Source organism: Haemaphysalis longicornis, unplaced genomic scaffold (assembly GCF_048455015.1).
Source record: "Haemaphysalis longicornis isolate Haplotype H1 unplaced genomic scaffold, Haemaphysalis longicornis Haplotype H1 scaffold_1, whole genome shotgun sequence".
NCBI lineage: Eukaryota > Metazoa > Arthropoda > Arachnida > Ixodida > Ixodidae > Haemaphysalis > Haemaphysalis longicornis.
In genome coordinates, this window is record NW_027526203.1 from 289,550,986 (window position 1) to 289,571,926 (window position 20,941).

The 20,941-nt window shown below is 44.6% G+C and overlaps 1 protein-coding gene across 1 annotated transcript; it reads left to right on the forward strand.

The window, feature by feature from the left end:
- Positions 1 to 26: 26 nt before the first annotated feature.
- On the forward strand, positions 27 to 11,541 carry Pfdn6 (prefoldin 6). The gene is made up of 4 exons (XM_077679584.1): positions 27 to 149; positions 4,293 to 4,363; positions 6,970 to 7,094; positions 11,351 to 11,541. The coding sequence occupies exons 1-4, from the start codon at positions 89 to 91 to the stop codon at positions 11,472 to 11,474; spliced, it is 381 nt and encodes a 126-aa protein (XP_077535710.1). The 5' UTR covers positions 27 to 88; the 3' UTR covers positions 11,475 to 11,541.
- Positions 11,542 to 20,941: the final 9,400 nt, after the last annotated feature.

A 20,941-nucleotide genomic window follows, 5' to 3' on the forward strand; every position in this document is an offset into this window, starting at 1 on the left:
TGTTGTTAATAATACAAAACAGCACTCGCTAGGCTAAAGAAAGCAAGACAATCGGTATCAGCATCATTGTACAACTTGCCGAGAGAACATGGAAGCCGTTCACAAAGCGCTGGTACAAGAAGTCGAAAAATACAAAAGTGTTCAGAAAGGTAAGTAGTGATTACACTCGTGATTCGACATTGGGGTACAGTAGTAGGGTTTATAAGCAAAAACGTGTGGCCGCATGCCACTTTGTAAAGGTAAGTTAGTCAAAGAAGCAGTGCACACGATGCCACGCCTGCGCACCGACGATCGGCTGTATCCAAAATAGGAGATATTTCTCTTAGCTTGTGTTCGGGTTTCATTCGTTACGTTAGATATGTGTCATCTATTGCGCTAGGTGTGCGTCATTTCTTACGCTTGATTCTGACGACGCGACACGTCCCATCCGAAAAGGTTGCGCACGCGTGTTTATCTGTCAGTCTGTCACACAGGGTTCTAACAGATGCAAAGCCCTTGCGTTCGCAGCCCCCGTACTCCACCAGCAAGGTGTTTACAGGAAATACTTACCTTTAGACGCCTCAGAATCGTTTTTGCGCCTGCGTCTTTTCATGCAGAGTCAAATGCACGCATCTGCTACTCGGCTAATCCTGGTGGTATGACCTCTTTGCTGAACACACAAGGATTTAAAAAAAAAATTAAAGAAAGAAAGAAAGCGTTTTTCTCCACTTTCTTTCTCTCTCTCTTTCATTCTTTGCAAACTATATCTGTTTCAGTGATAATAAAATGACCTACCACATTTTCCCCTTTGCTTTCCTTGGCTTTCTTGACTCCCTACCCTCATTTGTCTTAATTCAAAGAGCCCCTCATTTCCCATTCTGATTCGCTATATATCCGCAGATTCGCGACTATATAAGTGTTGGCAGTCAAAAATGCCTCGGAAAGCAAAGGGGAGAATGCGGTAGGTCATTATTTTCCCATTCAGATTTGCTATATATATATACACGCACACACCGGGTGTTTCAACTAACTGTTTCAACCAACTAAGATATGTCGATGCACTCTTAAGATGACGCAACCAAATGCATGTTGCTCACTTTTGTATGTAGTTTTTCACGCGCTTTTTTGTACATGGCCTAATTAGATAAGTAGTCAATTTTAATTGCCAAACTTTCGAACCAACGAAGCTAGGCCAACAATCCCAATTAGAAAGTTTCAGAACGGTATTCAAAACCTCAGAATTCGGCCTGGTATTAGTTTTTTAGTCTATTGAAGATGCCCGCGAAATACAAAAAAATACCACATGACGCGCGGGCTCGCTCGTCTTGATTGAAGTGCTCCCAAACATTCCGCGCACCAAATGCCATTGGCGCACTGCCGCTGCCGAGGCAACAGGGCAGCAACATAGGCGTTGGCTGTGCCATTTGCGTTAGCGCTGTGCTTCTCTCCATAGAGTTTCTTACAGTATACACTAGAGAGGAATCTGGCGCCAGCGTCTATGCGACTCACATCAAGGTCGTCTGTGTTGTCATGGGCTCGCGCTCGCCTTAGTTTCATCATTGGCTTGAATTGAAACGTTTTAGGGACCGCAAATTTAAACAAAGTGCCACAAAAACGCGAAGAATAGTGTGCAATTATGTAAGGGGAAAATAAAACGGGCTGTTTTAAAACTAAGAAAAAGGGAGATAAAGCGTATTTTTGCCGGAACGGTTGTGCCTGCTTTTCCGCAGGCCAAGGTTGTAGTTACGAACAATGTTAATATTTGGGGGGAGACTCATTAGAGACTGTGATTTTATTAATTTTACCATTATTTCAAATAATAAGTTGTTTGAAGAGTTTCGAAAGTTTTTTGAGCGTGCCTATAAAAACGTTGCCGTCGTGGTGAATCAGTGCACCGCGACCGCCAGCTAGTTTAACTAGAAAAATGAAAACGTGGCGTTAAACAGTCGTGGACGATGACAAGATAGGACGCATACAAACGCCCGTATCTGTCGTATCTTGTCTGCGTTGAAGTACGTTTTGTTTCTTCTTTTCGTTGGCTACAAATTTCGCGGCGGCATATTACCCACGCAGTCATACGTCCTTCGACTGCGGCATGAGAAACGTCAGGTGCAATCACGCATTGCCTGCAGTTTCACTGAACACGGCTACCACAGAAAAGGGAGGATTTCGGCTCACTTGTAGCTCGTAAACGTGTTAATGCATAGTGAAGAAAGCACATCCCCAAAACTGCTCGAGAATCCAGTTGTCATGCCAAGCCCAAGCCAAAAAGGGGGGTCTTCCCATGAACCCCCACGACGACATGGCTTACGGGGCACAGTTTCCTCTCTAGTATACTTACTAAGAAACTCTATGCTTTTCTTGCGACCGATCGCCAATAGCGATAAGCAGACGGAGCAGTTATCGCTTGTCCTGCCAGAATCAACTGGTTCGTCATCAGCCCTGTCACTTTTTAAGCGGCAGCGCACCTACGGCAGTTTGTGCGCGCAATGTTTGGGAGCACTACGCGCGAACCCACACGTCACGTGGTATTTTTTGTATTTCGTGCGCATCTTCAAGATGCTAAAAAACTCAATACCTAATGGATAGAAAGACAGAAAGTGTTTATTCTGAGGTTTTGAATACCGCTCTGCAACTTTCTAATTGGGATTTTAGGCCTAGCTTTGTTGGTTCGAAACTTGGCTTATTAAAATTGGCTAATTATCTAATTAGGCACCGTACAAAAAATAGCGTGAGAAACTGCATAGAAAAGTTAGCAACATGCATTTCGTTGCATCGTCTTAGGGAGCATTGAAATATTTTGAAATTGATATTGAAAACTGTGGCTAAAGTTAAGTGAAACACCCTCTCCCCCTCTCTCTCTCTCTCTCTCTCTCTATATATATATATATATATATATATATATATATATATATATATATATATATATATATATATATATATATAAGCGGGCGCTACCTGTCATTAAGCAGAGCGGCCCCCCTCTGAAGCAGGTGCTACCTGTCATTAAGCAGAGCGGCCCCCCTCTGAAGCGGGCGCTACCTGTCACTCCTTCTACAAGCTGACGAACGATGGAGGACAGTGTTTTTGAAAGAGTTGTGTACTCCTCTCTCTTTTCTGCATGTTTAGGTTTGTTTTTGTTTTGCATTTTCTTTCTTTTCTTTTTTTTTTTTTTTTTTTCTCTCTTTTTTGCAAACCTTCACCTCACCTCGCCGAGAGCGTGTTTGTTGCTACCTCTCTCCCCAAATCCCCCCTCTCTTTTTTCGGCGTCGTTGGACGACGAGCTTATAAATACGTGCACAGAAATACGAAATGTTGTCTTGAGAAAGATCGGCATCCGATCGAAACGTCGACCAATAAACAGTTTTTTTAGAAGCTATACCCATTTTTTACTATATATATATATATATATATATATATATATATATATATATATATATATATATATATATATATATATATATATATATATATATATATATATATATATTAACCTCACTTGCAGCCCATGATAATGGTAAAATGATGATGATGGTGAAATGTACCCATCATTAACGTCATGATCGTATGTATAAAATATGGTATGTCAAGATTTCGGCGCACGTTAACAATCCCCACATGGTCAAAATTACTTTAAAGCCCTCCACTGCAACGCGCCTCAAGCCTGGCTGCAGAATTCGGTGTGTGCACCATAACCTGAATCTGATTCTAATTTTGGGTGAATGCGGCTTGGCCTCATTTTCATTACTGAATGAGTTATATTTATGACCTGTGCCTGCAAGTGACGATGCCTTTGTCTCTAAGAAATGTAAATTATTAGAAGAGCTTTTTCCATGAGTCGTCAGGATTGCCTACAGGAAAGAGTTTCAATGGTGAGAGACAGAACACTCCTGTGCCTTTGTGAAGCCGCTGATAAATACTGCCCTTCGAAAGGGTCACTGAAGACTAGCCTTTTTTTCATGCTCGATCAAAAGAGCACACAAAGCAATTTAACGTGAGGTGAACATACAGCAACATATTCATTCCCTGAGCATAAGCTATCCCTAACATTACACAGTGATGGTTAGTAGGCTCCGTCCTTCTCTTTAACCCTTTCGCTGTCACTGACATACCGGTATGTTTTCGCGTTTCCCTTCCTCATTGTTACTCTCGCACCGGCATGAGGGAGAATCCGTTTTACACTCCTATATTTGAGCCCCTGGCCACAAGTTCAACCACGATGAGCAGACGGTTATAGCCTGAAGTTCTCTTCTTTGCCATCTGTGTTTGCCCAGGGAATTTCATGTGTAATTGTGGTGTTATATTTGTTGCAGACTTCCAGAAGACATACAGTTTGCGGCAAAAGCTGGACTCCCAATTGAATGAGAACAGTGTTGTCAAAGAGGTAACAATGTGCTACCGATTGAGTGTGTGTCTTGCTGCTTCTGCAATTCAAAGGAAATATTGCTTTTTATGTATTGTTATTAATATTATTATTGTTTTTGTCTTTTTCTTTTTGCTGACAAATTTGGGGCTGTCAGTGTTTTATGTCCCCCCACCTCCCCTTTGCAAAAACGACACACAGCCCAGTCTGGTGGGAGAACAAGTATGCACATTTTCATTTGTGCCATAAGCTGGATGTAACAGTAGAATACAAAGCATGTAAAGGAACTGTAAACATTAAAACCCAATAGAATAAACTGAATGTAAAGTAGGAATACGAAGCATGTGAAGGAACCAGAAACATTAGAACTAAAGGCTACTTTTGGGCAAAAATTCGTGCCTGGACCAAAGACATCTCAACCGTTGCTTCTAGATATCAGGTATTCCTTGCGAGCTCAGTATTTTAATTTATAAGGGATGTCTGAACTCTGGACTGAATATCTTGGGGAAAATATTCTATAGAGACCCACAACTCAAACAAAGCATCGGCTGAAAATTACTGCGCCTGAATATTAATGCAGAATATTACTGTCACGTAACATGCCAGTGCCTTTTTGAACTCGATTTTCCACACTGCTCTATCATTTAGACCGTTTTCTGACTTCACCATGCCCAAAAAAATCTGCTCAGAATTACAGCAAACAGCTGCACAGTAGCAGCTGTTGCACTGGCCTCGGCAACCTATTTGACTCTCTCGATACTGTGGGGAAACCTGTTGCGTTAGCTATTGCATACCTGTGTGTGTGTGTTTGGCCCATTTCATTGACTTGGGGAGCCCAGTAGCTGCTTCAGGGTGCTGTGTCTCTTGTCGGGAATCCTTCTGGATACCACTGCATTACCCTTGGTGTTCCATCATGCATTTTTATTTTTTTCCAACCTTATGTTGACTTGTTGTAAATCCTAGAAAAACATTGCAAGCCCCTAGCCAGAAACTGGCATTACTGAAGCCAGCATACTGCTTAGCAGTTATGCTGTTAAGTAGGCACACTGTTTAGGCCCATTCACACTTGTGACTGCAGTGACCAAAAGCGACGACAATTCTAACCCTCTCGTCATCCGGCGTTACTTTTGTCGCGCGACAAGAGCGATTGGTCTCTACTCATTTTTGTCGCCGTAGTCGCTCTTGACTCGGAAAGAGGAGGTGAGAGTCCCTAACGTCATATCCTGCCATAGTGCCCGGGTACTGCGATGTCAAAACTGAAACTCCTGTGAAATCTCGTTCCGAGCGCAAGCAAATAACAAGAAAATGCAAAAATACGTAGTCACCGTTTCTCATATTCATTTGATTGATTGTAGGGCTTAATGCGCTGACGCTTCACAGGCGATAAGCTGTGGTACACTGTAGTGGAGCGCTGAAGATTAATTTTGACTACCTGGGGATCTTTAACGTGCTCTGAAATCTCAAATACACGGGCGTTTTTTTGCTTTTCGCCTCCATCACAAAAGCGACTGCCGTGGCCGGTAATCGAACCCGCGACCTTGTGCTTGCCGTTGCTTGTACGCTTTGGTCGCTCCAGTTGCAAGTGTGAATGGGCCTTTATGTGGGCAGTCTGTTATGCAGGCGGGCTGTTAAGTGAGTGCTCGTGAGAACAATAACTCTTCATGGCAACAATAGCTGTTGCCACACAAAAAAACATCCCTGTCCCTGTGGGAGGCAAACGTTGCGAAACACACAAAGCGTGCAACAGCAGAAATTTGCAAGCGGTGGACAAGGAACTAAGCATACTTTAAGCGCCCACGTTTGGAGTATGCATACCTATATTTGGATGTGTTCACAGAAAAGACCAACTCATAGCGTGCCCAAAAAAATGGCTGTGGTAGTTAGGAAACTAGTTATCTTGTGTTGTATATCGAGTCTAATGAATATTATATAATGAGCGGAATAACTGGTTGATTGCAGTGTAATGGTGATGTTAATTGCTTTGTATTGATAAGATGGAAATTTTTCTGTCCCACCTTGGGAGATGAATTTATCTTCGGCATCAAGGGCAGGAACTATGAGTGTGTGGCATGCCCTTGCTATGTTTGCAGGAAAGAAAGGGGCGCTTTTTAGGATCTATGGGTGAATTTCATACCCCAAGCATGACGTCTTTGTGTGTTTGCTCTTATATGTGAAGCAAGTAGATTATCCGAGTACAGTAGTTGAGAGTCGGCACCTGTTCCTTCCCTTTCACATCCTTGTGTGTTTGCACTTGTGTGAAGCACAGTATAGACTCACTGGCTCAGCAAACATGTCCTACTAAATACTGAATATGCTTTCATTCATTGTCCATCCTGTCGGTCACGAAACATTTACATATTTATTATTTTTTATGAGTTCTCATATTTGTTATAGCAGCCCAACATGAAATTATAAAAAAACAGTCGTTTCAGTTGGAAAAGAGGGGCAGAAATGCTCGCATAAATGCTATTCCATGAAAATAGGAACTGAGTATCCACATTCTCCTTTTGGTGACATGACAACTGAACGTCATTTTGCATCACAAGTGTTCTCATTGTGTTTAAATGCTGCAGCTCTTTGCAGAAAATCATATCTGTTGCTTCCCCCCTTTGTCTGTCTCTGCATAGGAGCTGGATCTTCTAGAGTCTGGTGCGGCGGTGTTCAAATTGATTGGCCCTGTACTTATCAAGCAAGGACTTGACGAGGCCAAGCAGAATGTTAATAAACGAATAGACTACATCACCTCAGAACTGTACGTACCTTTAATTCTTTTGATAAGAGTGGTAGGAAGAACCAGTGAGGTTCTCAGATTAAGGGCTTTCTGGGGACCTCAGCTCTCACAGATGCTTTCAGAGTATGGTCAGAAGCTTGAAGCTACTGTGCAAGGTGCTCCACCTAATAGCATTGACTAAGCTTCATATGAGGAGCCAAGAGGATGTCAGCCCTCATATTTGTGGGCGACATAAAAATCGAGAAATGGGACACAGGCAATTTATGATCCGTAAAGGACCGAGTGGAAGTGTGGAATGTTTTGACAGCAAGGCCTTGGCCAAACATGGCAATCGGGTATCTCAGCACTTCTGAGGTGAAATGGTAGCCAAAACAGTGGGCATCGAGAACACGAGCAGGGCGGAACAGAACTTCGTTGTGATGCCATTAAGAATGTGCTGTTAAAGGAAGCTTTTGTTTGGAAGCAGCCCTGTGGTTGTTCTTCCCTGTAGCCATTGCTTTGGCTTGTGCTTTGTTCCGAAATTGCAGCACAGACAAGTGTAATGGTCTACCAGGTCTCGTCGACACAAGTTGTTGCTGTGTAGCTGATGGGGATAACTCCAGGTTACAGATGGTACCACTGTTACATTCACTTGGTAGGGTCAGTTTTAGAATGCCTGTACTGTCTCCAGGTTGGTACAAAGGATAGCCGAACACAACAGGGCAGTGTGCATGTCCTGCAGGTAGTAGCGATTGCTCACAGTTGCCTTGCAAAATGTAAGTTCGTAATGGCAAAGATGTTCCTCGCAGACGTTTTGTTGTATAGTCGGAAAACTGGGCAGCATATTCAATGGCTAGGAATTCAAACTGGTTTAAATTTTTAAAAAGCTGGTTTTCAATGACATGGCAATCCTGAATCATGTTCTGGTACCCAGTGAATGCCTGGTGATCCCTTTCTGCTCCTGACTGACTTCTTTCAGCATCCATTAGTTGACTGCCATTTGTAGCTTTGGTGTGTCTTCCATATAGGTCATGCGTGTTTCCCAGATAACTTCAGCCTTCTAGGAAATGTTTATTCTGCTTGCGTTTTCTTTGAAAATGCATGGCTAGAGCACGTCTTTCATAAACCACTTCCAAGTAGCCACCGCTTCGTTCATGGTCCCTGAACTGCATTAGGGCTGTCTTAGTCAAAAGACTATATTTGACATCCCGGTAGCACCCTGGGGCCCGTACTTCATGGATGGACTTTGAGCAAGGCCAAGGGAATCCAGGGGGGCAGAAGCCGAACAGTTAGGATCGACAAGTGAGGTGTGGTGTTACCTTTAGCTCAGCATCCTCTTCTTTCTCTGCAGTGCGTCTTGCTGTGTGGCTGTGCATTCTTCGCTTTTTATATGCTCCACTGTTGTATCTCACTTTTGCTTTTACGGGATCATATTCAGGTGTGCAATTGACCAGTTTTTTGGACCGGGTAGGGACAGTAAAAATACTAATCAAGCAGCCCAGAAAATTTGTCTGAAAAAGAATGTTGACGTTAACCGACAGTTACAGCAGAAGTTTTCAGGAATTCCAAAAAATTGCATATGAAAATTGGTTGGAAGCAGCATAGCCATGTACGTTTGTAGAATAATAACATTGTCAAATCTTCTAAAATGTGTGAGTTGCCTAGTTTTTGAGAGTTTCTGTCTAAAAGAAGTTGCTCTATCATTGCTTTTTAGTTATAATGGGTTCTTGCTTGAATGGCCACAGTTTCTTTAGTGTGAGCTGACAGATTCCATTTGTTGAAAGGTATTTTGCTATGCATCCTAGTATATTAGCTCGTGAATAACAAGCTAACATGAAGGCCATTTAAAGGGGCCATGCAGACAAAACACAAGTTTGGTTCATTCGAAAGATTGCCTTGTTAAAATCATTGTCACACCACGCTTAACGTAAACTTCGCTCAAATAAGCTACATATTTAGGAAAAAAGGGAATGGCCATGCAACTTGCTAGCTCATGTCCCAAACTAGAACATATGACGTCATGCACAGCTGTGTGATTGCCTGAGGCTGGCAAAAGCGAACACAAGTTAGGCAGGGCTTATAAGCTTGCAGAAGGAGCTATTTTTGCTTAAGTGTAATGCATATTCCTTTTATAGCAGTAAGAATGGTGGGGTGAAACAATGGAAGTTACGAAAGTACGTGTAAACATAAAAGTACCAGTGCATACTGCTGCTGGTACTGCGCCCACTATGCTTGTTATAGCTGCACAGCACCGCAGCGCTTTGGGGTTGTCTCAGACGACACTGGCCGATTGGCGTAAGCGACATTGTCTTATGTGACCCTGTTTGTCGAGCATACCCAATGTTTCACGAAACGATTACTACCTACCGTAACAAAAACAAGCCAGGTGCAAATACGGTGAAAAACAAAACAAAGGCGAATAGCGGCGCGGAGCAGTGTGGGCCGTCTAGGAGGATTGATGGCAAAAACGGCTCCAGTGTGCTGCAGACTGAACAACGCATTTGAATATCGCTTGAAGACCCATCCATGTGGCAGACGTTGCGAAACACACCATTCGGCAGGAGAATCAAAATTTTGACTTAAATTGATTGATTTCTCAGTGAATAAAGCATCGCTTGCTGCCGGAAGAGCACTGGGGGCACTATAAAACACCAAATCCTTCAAATAAAACAAACTTGAATTTTGCCTGCATGGCCCCTTCAAGGGGTTGGTGCTTCAGTGGGATGCTGGAATTCACAAAACGGGCATGCTCGATTGATTTGTGTACATTGTTCTTTCTCTTTCTTTTTCTGTGCATTGCATTGTTTTAGAGAGAAAACTTTAGGTTGAAAATGACTCGTAATCCTATCCTTGTTATGTCATCGTTAGTAATGTCTGAAGAATTTTACTGTGCATGACTGTAACAATGTGCAGCGATATAACACTGAGTAACCAATGTGTGTATGTTATTTTTAGTTAATCCATACCTCTGAAGGAACTTGAAAGATATGCTATCCCGTATTTTCTTCGTTATTCGTTGGTTTGTGTTTTGCGGAAATGCAAAAAGAACCAGATAGATTTAGTTGTTCATGAAGACATTATGCTACCTGTCCCATGAAATATGGAGACCTTTAGCTCTTCCCTTCAGTCATTTTTGAGAGAGGACAAGAGTGTCAAGTCTTACAAAAACCAAGTTTAAAATCTGTTTTTGGGAACACTTGTATTTGTTTCTGCAACCTTTATCCTCTATTGCACCAAAATATCTTTCGTCGAAATGCATTCTAGATGGATAAAAATAATTCCACCAAATGCATATGATGAAAAGATAGAGAGGCCATGAAAAAACTCCAGTCTTCATAATTCGGTATCTTGTCTTTCCCATCTCCACGAGCAGCCACCGTGATAGCTTTATCTAGATTGCATTGTAGCGTAGCCAGTGCACCATGCTAGTTAAGGGGCCTAGAGTGTGTTTTTAATGACAAGAGGGGGAGGCAGGATGCAATGAAGTTCACACCCAGTGGAGTGCAGCAAGAGAAGTCATGATCTTGGCTTCAAGGATTATGTTCGTGGGGGAAAGGTGAAACAACGGAGGAATAGGGTAGCAAGATTTTGAGTGTCTCCCCCCTATACGAAGGCTGGGGAAGCTGTTTAGGTACTTTTCTGGGAGATTTGCATTCAAGTTTTGAATCCAAAGCTATACCTAGGCTATCAGGCTATGCTGATAGGACGAAATGAAGAGAAATCATCAGCTACATTGTCACTTTGTAAGCAGTAGGATGGAGGTGCACACGGAAGGATAAAACAGTTCCTTCAATTCTAATCTACAATTGCATTGAGAAAGAGTCATATTTATAAATGCAAATATGCTTGCTGGAAGGTCTTTGTGCAAGCTATAGTGTTATTTGTAGTGTGTTGGCTTATCTGTTTTGCCTTTATTAAAATTCTTTTAAGGGGGCAGGTGTTTTTTTTTTGTTTGGATGTACAAAGCGTAGTAAAATGTGGTTGGCATGTTGCAAAGCATTTTTAGAGAGGGGTTCAGGGGTTCTTTAGTTATTCATAAAGCAAGTAAAAGATTTCTTTCGAATAAAACATTTTTCAGACTGTGCAGTAAAATAATAACATTGCCTGCGTGAGGTTTGAAGGATCTAAACATTTTGTGGCATGCTATCAGTGTTAATTCATATTTTATTTGTTTTGGAAAATTTTCGTCTTCATGGCTTTAAAAATTGAACTCCCCACAAGCGTTGCCAGGGTCAATTTGGACCTCTTCACCATACAGTGGCGTAATGCTCTGCGTCGTCCTTTTTATTTTCACCCAGGAAAAAGTATGACAGCCTCCTTCAGGACTTGGAGAAGAAACAGGAAACTCAGAGGGAGGCCATTCACAAGTTGGAACAGCAAATCCAACAGCAACCCCAAGCCAAGCCAGCTCTCAAAATGTGAACCCTCCTTGAAAGTGTTCAAATGTTCATTACTTGTAAACACAATACAAACATATTTCTAAAACCTGTGCCGTTGTTTTCAGTTTACGAGTTCTTGGTCAGAGTTGCCTGTGCAACAATAGGCTTCATCAGAGTAGGGCGGCTTGGCAGAGGTGGGACAAGTTCTTACCAGAGTAGACGGTGTTGAAATTTGTAGTGAATGCTTAGTTCTTTTTCATATTTTTGCAGTGCCCCTCGTTGCTTTTTTTTTTTTATCGTATCTCTTCTCCCAAAGCATTCATTTCAAATTCCTGGCAGCCTTTTAGCTGTATATGTAGAACTTTTTTCCTTGGGCATTTTTGCATTCTGGTCTTGACTCCGTGGCTATAAATACTTTCTGATAAGAATCAAAATTCAGTTTTCTCTATTTGTTCGTGTTCACAGTAGCTCCTGGCATAATTACAACTTTATGTAATTAAAGCTGTGGCAGCTGTATTTGAATCAGTAGTTGCTCATAAAGTGCACACATGTTGATTTCTGTCGTGTAAGCTGTAGGGGCAGAATGTTGCAAGACATGCTACATTGATGGTGTACGGGGTCTTATAAACTCTCGGCTTGGAGAACAAAGCGAGCAATTTAGAGGGGCTATGTAGACAAAATACAAGTTTGTTTTAGTCGAAAGATTTCGTGTTTTATAGTGCCCCCAGTGCTTGTCCGGCAGCAAACAATGTCGTATTCACTGAGAAATTAATGAATGGTTAAAATTTTGATTCTCCTGCCAAATCGCATGTTTTTGTGACGCCTGCCATGAAGTCACAAGGGCGGGTACTCAAACGAATTTCCAGTGCGTATTAGGCTCTGCAGCCTTGCTTACCATCAGTCCTCCCAGATGGCGCTACCATATGGAGCTGCGGACTGTTGTCTGCCGTTTCTTTGTTTTTGTTACGGTAGAAAGTAATCGTTCTGTGAAATATGGGATATGCTCGACGAACAGGGTCACGTAAGACAACATTGCTTACACCAATCGGCAAATGTCATGTAAGACAACTTCAAAGCGGAGGACTGCTGTGCAGCTAAAACAAGCATAGTGCACCCAGTGCCAACAGCAGTGCACATTGGTACTTCTATGTTTACGTGTATTTTCGTAACTTTCATTGTTTACCCCACATTCTTACTGCTGTAAAATGAATATGCATTACATTTAACCCTAAGTAGCTCGTTTGGCAAGCTTATAAGCCCTGCCTAATTTGCGTTTGCTTTTGCTGGCCTCAGCCAATCGCACAGCTTGGCATATGACATCATAGGTTCTGTTGCGGAAAATGAGGTAGTGGGTCGCATGGCCATTCCCATTTTTCCTAATTATACAGCTTATTTGAAGTGTGCGTTAGAAGTGGTGTCGGTATGATTCAAACGAAGCACTCTTTTGAATGAACCAAACTTGTGTTTTGTCTGCATGGCCCCTTTAAAGCAGCACAAATTTGCTTTTTAGCCATGTTTGGAGGAGTGAAATAATTGAACCGAATACTGAATACTTTTTTCATTGTATCATATTTTTGAAGACACTCAGTGTCATTCACAAGTTCTTTTCTTGGGCCGCAGTGAATGCAAAGTATGAATTTAAACGTTTGCAAATATGTGACTGACTGGCATTCATTCCTGCATGCCAGTTTTCAGGTTGCGGCATGTTTAACGGGCCATGCAAGTTCAGATGTTTGTAAAATGCCGAAATATTCTTTCGAACATTTCCTGCATCAAACTGTCATATTTGAATTTAGCACACCACTATTAATCCTGGAGTCTCTCATTGAATTTTCACTGTGATTAACCGTGGGCTTTTTGCTTGTTTGTTTGTTTACTTGGTTCTTTCCTGGCCCTGTTAACACCTTGTCCCGACTACAGTTCCCCACTGCAAATGTAAAGTAATGTGGAATAAGCATGCTGAAAGCTCCCTTCAGCTTAGGAAACGAAAAGCTAGAAGAAGTAGAATATAACTATTTCGCACAGATGGTTAGTGCTGACCCCAACCATGAGAAAGAAATCCGGCGGAGAATAGTAGGTATGTATGGGTTGGGGGAGCACTCGGCGAGCCCTCCCAGATAATGAAAAGTAAGCTACCTCTGCCACTCGAAAGAGAAATCTACAACCAGTGCATACTGCCGGTGACGACATACGGAGCTGAAACTTGGCACTTACTGAACAACTAGAAAGCAAACTTATGTCGGCTCAGTGGGCCATGGGACGAATAATGTTGGGAATAACACTCGGAGACAAAAAACGAGCTACCTGGATCAGAGAACAAACTAGAGAAGAAGATATCGTTGTTCAAATAAAGAAAAAGAAATGGACTTGGGCTAGCCATGTAGTGAGACAAACCGACAACCGGTGAACAACTAGGGTAACAGAGTGCATACGAAGAGATGGGTCTAGAAGAAAGGGAAGGCCAGTAATCCGATGGAGGAATAAAATAGAGAAATTCGGCGGTAAACTGTGGAATCGAGCAGCGCAGGACAGAAGCAGTTGGAGGTGTTGCGAAGTTGCCATCCCACCGCTGGCAACCCGTTGTTGTATACAGGAAGTTGTCTCAGCACCGGGCCCCGTCGCCTCTGTCATATGAGTGGTAGCATGGTGGTCGAGTGGCCAGCAAAAGTTTCTGCCTTGGGGACGGCGACAAAAAGTTGAAGGCAAACTTAACTGGTTCACTGCATGGCGAGGGGTGAGCCGAAGGAAGACAGGAACAATACCCTGACAGGCGAGGTTACAGTACAGGACTCAAGCAGAGTGACAGCATGACAGCATTGATTCACTGCTCCAAAATGAATGCACTTTGGCGCTTAAAGGCCAACTGCACTCATATTTTCGCCGTAGAAATAATGTCACCTAATAGTACGCACAAAAAGAGTGCGAAGCGCAAAATACTACGTTTCAAACATGAACGCAAGCGACCAACGGCTCACGACATTGGCTTTTTCAGAACCGAAACTGAATAGAAAAGCTGCCATTACCGGCGGCCGCTCAGAGCCGCCTTCAAATGCGCGCAATAGCGTCGCGTTTCGCACTGTTATTTACACAGACGAACTCCCACTTATGTTTGCCCAGGATAATGGAGTTAGGCGCAATTGCAACATCGCGTTGCTATCAATCGAAATGAAGTAGACCGCACGAGTTATTTTTCCATCAGAATAACTGCCGTTGTAACAATCCTTGGCATTGTGAGTAAAAAAGCGGGCCGTTATTTACAAAGCTACTTGCTCGTACGATATCGAAAAGCAGCTTTGGTTAGCCGGCGACTCGGCTATCACATCGCTCTCTTTGAAGGGAACAAACCGCACACGGGCGGCGATCAATCACTATTTTTACTATACATTACTTGCAAACAGGTTCGTGAATATCAGCCCAAGATTTTTTGCCTTGCTGCACATTGAGAATCGAAATATAGAAGGGATCTGAAACTATAAGCCAGCTTCCACAGCTGAATGATGCCCTAAAACACGAAAAAAAAAAATTGTCTACCGCCGTTTTCTGCTTTCACCAGAGGCATGCACTGTTGAAAACATTTTACTTTCAAGTAAACTAGATCTAGCTCTACAAAAGTAAATACTTAATTTGGGAATTGAAAAGAATCAAGTTTATTGTTTATGAGAGGAGCAGTTTTGTTAGCTTTCGCACTTCGCGAAGACGGCGGCCGACATTTTTGCGGATTTATTTGTTACCACGAGCAAGGCTGACTTTGGCTCACTTAGTGAGTGAGGTAAAACTCGCAAAAATGCCTATACCCGCGTTAGCCACCCTACCGCGTGTACAACAACTCGAGTTAGGTGGCAAAATTTTGGACAAGCCTAAGGGATGGAGTTGGTGGTGGCCCAGCCCAAATATTGCAAATATTGCACGCGGGGCGCATGAGGTCAAGAAGTTATAAAAAAATCTTTTTTTTCCTGTGATAGATGCAACATAATGACAAATGTAAGCCAAGTGTGCGTCTTGCGCTATTTTTTTAGCAGAAATATTCTTTTCAAGTAAAAAAAGGCCCATCTCCCCGCGAGGGGGACTCGAGTAAATGCGTCGCATAGGGGGTGGGTGTATTGCGTTAACATTTAGTGTTTGGGGAGTTGGTGGTAGTGAATGCGTTGTATCAGCAGCTTCTTGACGTAGTTTGAATGAGTCAATGATATAAGGCGCGTTCGTAGCCTTTGATTCTGTGTTGGTTTTGTGGCGCAGTGGGAAGAGCACCATGTACCTCGCGATCCGCCCACAGGTAGTGAATGCGTTGTATCAGCAGCTTCTTGACATAGTTTGAATGAGTCAAGGATATAAGGCGCGTTCGTAGCCTTTCATTCTGTGTCGGCTTTGTGGCGCAGTGGGTAGAGCACCATGTACCTTGCGTTCCGCCCGCAGGGTCGAGGGATCGAAACCAGGCGCCGGTAAGTATTATTTTTTTATATAGTGTAGGGGGAGGGGTGCGGACCTGTTGTTGAGAGCGAGGAGGTTAGCGTGATGCGGGAGAGGAGGAGTGGGGAAGAGGGCGCACCTGCGCGCTGAGCTGTTGCGGACGGACGGCGGACGCTACATGTGAGTTAAAGAAATGCTCTGCATTTAAAATAAATTTTGGTAACTCCAGAACGTTCGCAAGGGCTTGAATAGTGTGTAGACTTCTAATCTCTTTTATTGCACTGAAAAAAAGGAGGATTTTGCTACATATGTGGTTAGTTCTGAATACATGATGGCGACGGCGATACATAGCGGTGGTGGGCAAACGCGTCCCTTCGCCCGGCGGAGCGCCGTGCAAGTCGCCGGAGAAGCGCGAGCTTCACGGGACAGGTTCCCCAGCCTCCGTCACAGGCCGCTCGCCGTGCCGCTCGCGTGGCCTCCGCGATCGGCTGCCGGCGGCGCGCCGTTGCTCCGGCCGTTCCAATCGCCCGGAGAGAGCGTAATTCCGAAGAGGCCGTTTCGCCGTTTTCCGCCGCACCGCGGCGCGCTTAGCCTAAGGTCGCTTTCCGTGGCGCGGGCGGGCGCACAGAAGGAAAACTCGGCCTTCGCAGCCTGTGTGAGACGTATAATCGAAAATTACAACCGCTCATCAATGCAGTAGATAGAAGTAGTTACAGGTGCCATTGATTACTAGCCGTTTAATTTTTGACGTGGACTGGGGCCGCTGTGAAGCGTAAGTGAATTCATTGCACATCAGTAATTTTTATTTTTGCTGTCGCGCATATTTAAAAAGACAAGGTTTTATTTCTCAAAAACTTGTATTTGTTATTTTAGTACGTGAAAGAGCGCGTGATACAAAGGAAGAGCGCAGTGCATTGATTTTTTTTTTTTTGTGAGTACCAACGATAACACTTTTTTTGTTTGCATTCATTCAAGAGAAAAATTGTTAAGTGAAGTGTAATCTTTCACGGCGCATAGGTGTCTTACAAAGCGTTGTTCCGATCCAGTGTTGGGTAAGACAAACTTCCTGCAATGCTTTCGTTGAAGTTGCCTGGCTGGAACTGGGTCAATTTTTTATTTATTATGAGGTTTAACGCGTCGACGCTACATAAGCGATGAGGCGCGCCGTAGTAGAGGGCTCCGGATTAATTGTGATCACCTGGTTATGGGCGTCGGCAGGATTTTACCTTGAGGGGGCAAATCTGCAAGTTTGCGCTGAACATTCAACTGATTTAGTGGGCCGCTGCAGTTCACCAACTGCATCTTGTGCACTTGTTTTCGCACCTGTAGCCAACTGATCTGCCGTGGGGCTAAATATTGACACATGGTTTACAGAAGACTGTGGTAGATGGCCGCCATCATGGCCCGCACCTTGAAAACTTGCCTCTGTGTTTCCTTCAGGGACTGATGGCAACGAGCAATCAGAATTTGACAAATGGTCTGTGGTGGTTGCACTGTCACAGGCTGAACCAGTCATTTTGGCATGGCAACTTGATAAACTTGATGCCTTTTCTTTGTCTGAAGGGAATCCCTGTACCTTTCGCTCCAATTTACGCCTTTTTGGTGGCTTTTGTGGGAGCATGTAGGTTGGGTATCCCGAAAATACGCTCGGAACAGCATCTCCGGGCCGTTTGAGGCGGCGAAGCTTTGTGGACCCCAAAGTGTAGTCTGAATCCGCAAAATGAAGGCTGCAGACGACACTGCTCGATGATTTGTCATTTGCGACAAAATCTTTTCTTGATATCACCTTCAGCCACGCTTGTCGACGGTCAGCGTTCGCAGGAAATTCATGAAAACTTATTCCAAGCTTTATTTTCCTGTCCGACTTGCAGAAAGGCACGCTGCAATACATTCTTCTGAAAAAATACAGAAGCAGGGCGGATAGCGGTGTGTAATGCACGCCAGAAAAACTTGTAATTTTCACTCACAGCAAATAATGAGGCAGCGATATTGCGGTAGCTACGTAAGACCACTAAGCACACCTGGAACATCTACGCCATAGTAAACCAAGACTCAAGAAAAAATTGTCGCTTCGTACACGCGGTCGCTTCGTTCATGCGGATACAAGCCTAGAGCTCTCGACTATTGCAATCACCTGCCTATAAAAAAACTCGAGCGCTTATCAGTACTACGCTGCTCTCTCTCTCTCTCTCTCTCTCTCTGTGTCTCTCTCACATACACGCGCATGCACGCGCACACACACATTCGCACGCGCGCGCGCACGTGCGAACCTACACGCACACACTCATTAACACGCGCCGCCAACCCATCCACATACGCACGCACGCACACGCGCGCACCTTCACACACACACATGAACACGCGCCGCGAACCCACCCACATACGCACGCGCACACGCGCGCACGTGCGAACCTACACACACACATACATTGACACGCGCCGCGAACACACCCAGAAACGCAGGCACACACACACGCATGCATACGCGCGCACGTGCGAACCTACACACGCACACACATTGACACGCGCCGCGAACACACCGAGAAACGCAGGCACACACACACGCGCGCGCGCGCGCGCACGTGCGAACCTACACACACACACACACATAAACACGCGCCGCGAACCCGCCCACATACGCATGCACACACCCGCACGCCACACACGCGCACGAACCCCCACGTACACACACACGTAACATGCACGCGTGCGCACGCGACCGCACACGCGCCGTGAAACAACACGTGCGCACTGTGGCCAAGTACTTTCGAAACAGCCTGCAAGGCATAAAAAGGTAAAGCGCCATGAAAGCTCGCGAAAAGGCCGTAAAAGTGACAAAAGAATTCAGCACACTGGCATTCAATCTGCACGAAATGCGAAAAGAGTTTGGGCTGCCTCATTCGACTTACACGTAACCAAACCGGCTGCATACAAAACGAACAAGTGCCTTTTAAACAACGTACGTACCTTAACTTTGTACTGCTTGCAGGAACGAGTGAAAACACATCGAGCGCATACTCAAGGTTTGTCTGCAGTGAAAACTCGACAACGAAGACTGACGAACACCTGAAATCGCAGGCAGTGTCGGTCAGATGAGCCTCGCTTCAACCTTAGGCTAACGGCGCCGCCTCGCGGCGTGTGTCGGAGTTAGCCAAATTACAAGTTTTTGCTGGGGGACGCGCCGAATGGGACGGCCGGAGCAACGGCGCGCCGCCGGCAGCCGATCGCGGAGGCCACGCCGCTCGGAACTTGTTTCGGCAACTCTCCGCCAGGTGCTAACGTCGTCTGCTCGGAGGTACTTCGAACGGCGGTACCTAGTGTGCTGTGCACAATTTCGCCATGGTGATTTTAAGAGCATAGACTATCAAATTTAGACAAGAGAAAAATTGAGTTCAGTGGGCTAACCATAAACCAGCTGGGACCAGCATCGGGAAGCCTGTCACGCACACATAAAAAAAGGCCACGGTACGCTGGCAGGCGCTGAGCTTGCGGTAGTCGTCGCGCGCTGCATCGCATCGACCCCGCCACGAAAAGAGGCTGCGTAAAAGTGCCGTATTCGTGTGATGAAAGTGTATCGTAGTGTTACAATTATAATCGCCGCACCCTGAAAGCGAATCGCTAGTTGTCGTCTCGTCGCAAGGTGCGGTCGTCTCGTCGATCCCACCACGAAGTGGCACACTGCACGGAATTTTTTTGGTGCCAAACCACTGCACCAACAAGTAGATAAAACGTAGCCACTGCCGGAAAAAGTGGGCCTCCAAATAATAAATAACAGCCCAAAGAAGCAGCGACATTTTGCGGAGTGTGCGAAGAAAGCAGGCAGCAGCACTCAGTTGCGGTAAAGGGGAGAAATGACGACGCAAGCCAGGCCACTGCCGAATTTCAGCCAGCAACACATGTAGCACCCAGATTCACAAACTTTTCGCCTTCTGCAAGGCAGCGCTTCCTTCCATCCGTCAAATTGGCGTTAGTCGTTCGTCGCTACGGTGACCCAGTGGCGCACCCCGTTCAGCCTTATTACAGTGTACTAGAAGAAGGTCAAGGCGCAATCTCTTCTAATACACTGAAGCCCCTCCATGCTGTAGCCATGGTCGCCTTCTGTAGCCTTATAATCCATAGAGTTATTATATGGTTCCTAGAAAGATTTGCAAATATTTCTAGGGACCATAGTTAATACTATCTCTCGAACGGCCATATTGGATTTCTCGTGGAGCTACCTATGATGGAGTAAAGGTCGTTGCGGCAGCGAATAAAAACCACATCGGGTGCCTAAATTCGCTGCCTTCAAGTCTTGCTCGCTACATGAGCTTCCTTCATTTTTTCTTTTACCCAGATGATTCGCACCGGTGACTTGGCTGGCGTGTGCTGTCGCTACTAAGCGACAGTTCGTACAGCTAATCAATAAACACGCTGGCTTGCAGCGAGTGTTAGAAAACCGCGACGACTCGAAAAAAAAAATTTTTTTCGCGGTCCCCGCAGTAGAGACACAAAGGAAGTAACATTGACGCTCGTATATAGTCGCAAGCCGAATGCACGCTCATTCAAACAGCTGTAGATGGATTACGAGATTCCCAGACACGAAAATAATTAGCTGATAAGAAGCAAAAGAGGAAGCCGACTGAAAAAGTCTGTCTCCAGCGATCGTAGCCCTTTTTCGGTAGGCAGGCGGAAAAATATTTGGCGCACATGACAGCGATCTTGGATCGATCCGCCGATGGTTTACCGCCAGCGAAGTCGGCACTGCATATTTTTGCTTTCTTCGACGGCTGCCATTCAGTTACATCGGCACTAGGTAAAAAAATTACAAATCGTCTTCCGCACACGGACATATATTCGGACGAAAACGTCAACAACCACTTCACGCAGCGCATACAGCGTATCTATTATTGCGTTCGCTGGTCCTGAATTTACTGACAACCGAAAAAAAAAAAACGTCGTTCCTGGTGGCCAATTAGCGTAAGAATGCGCACAGTTCACGGCGCAACAGTTCGTATGCGACATCACGAACAGGGATGCCAGGTTCTCGGAGAGTAACCCGCCCAATTTTTTGCTCCGCATAGCCCAAAAGTAGCCAAATGTTGACATATTGAAATAGCCCAAATA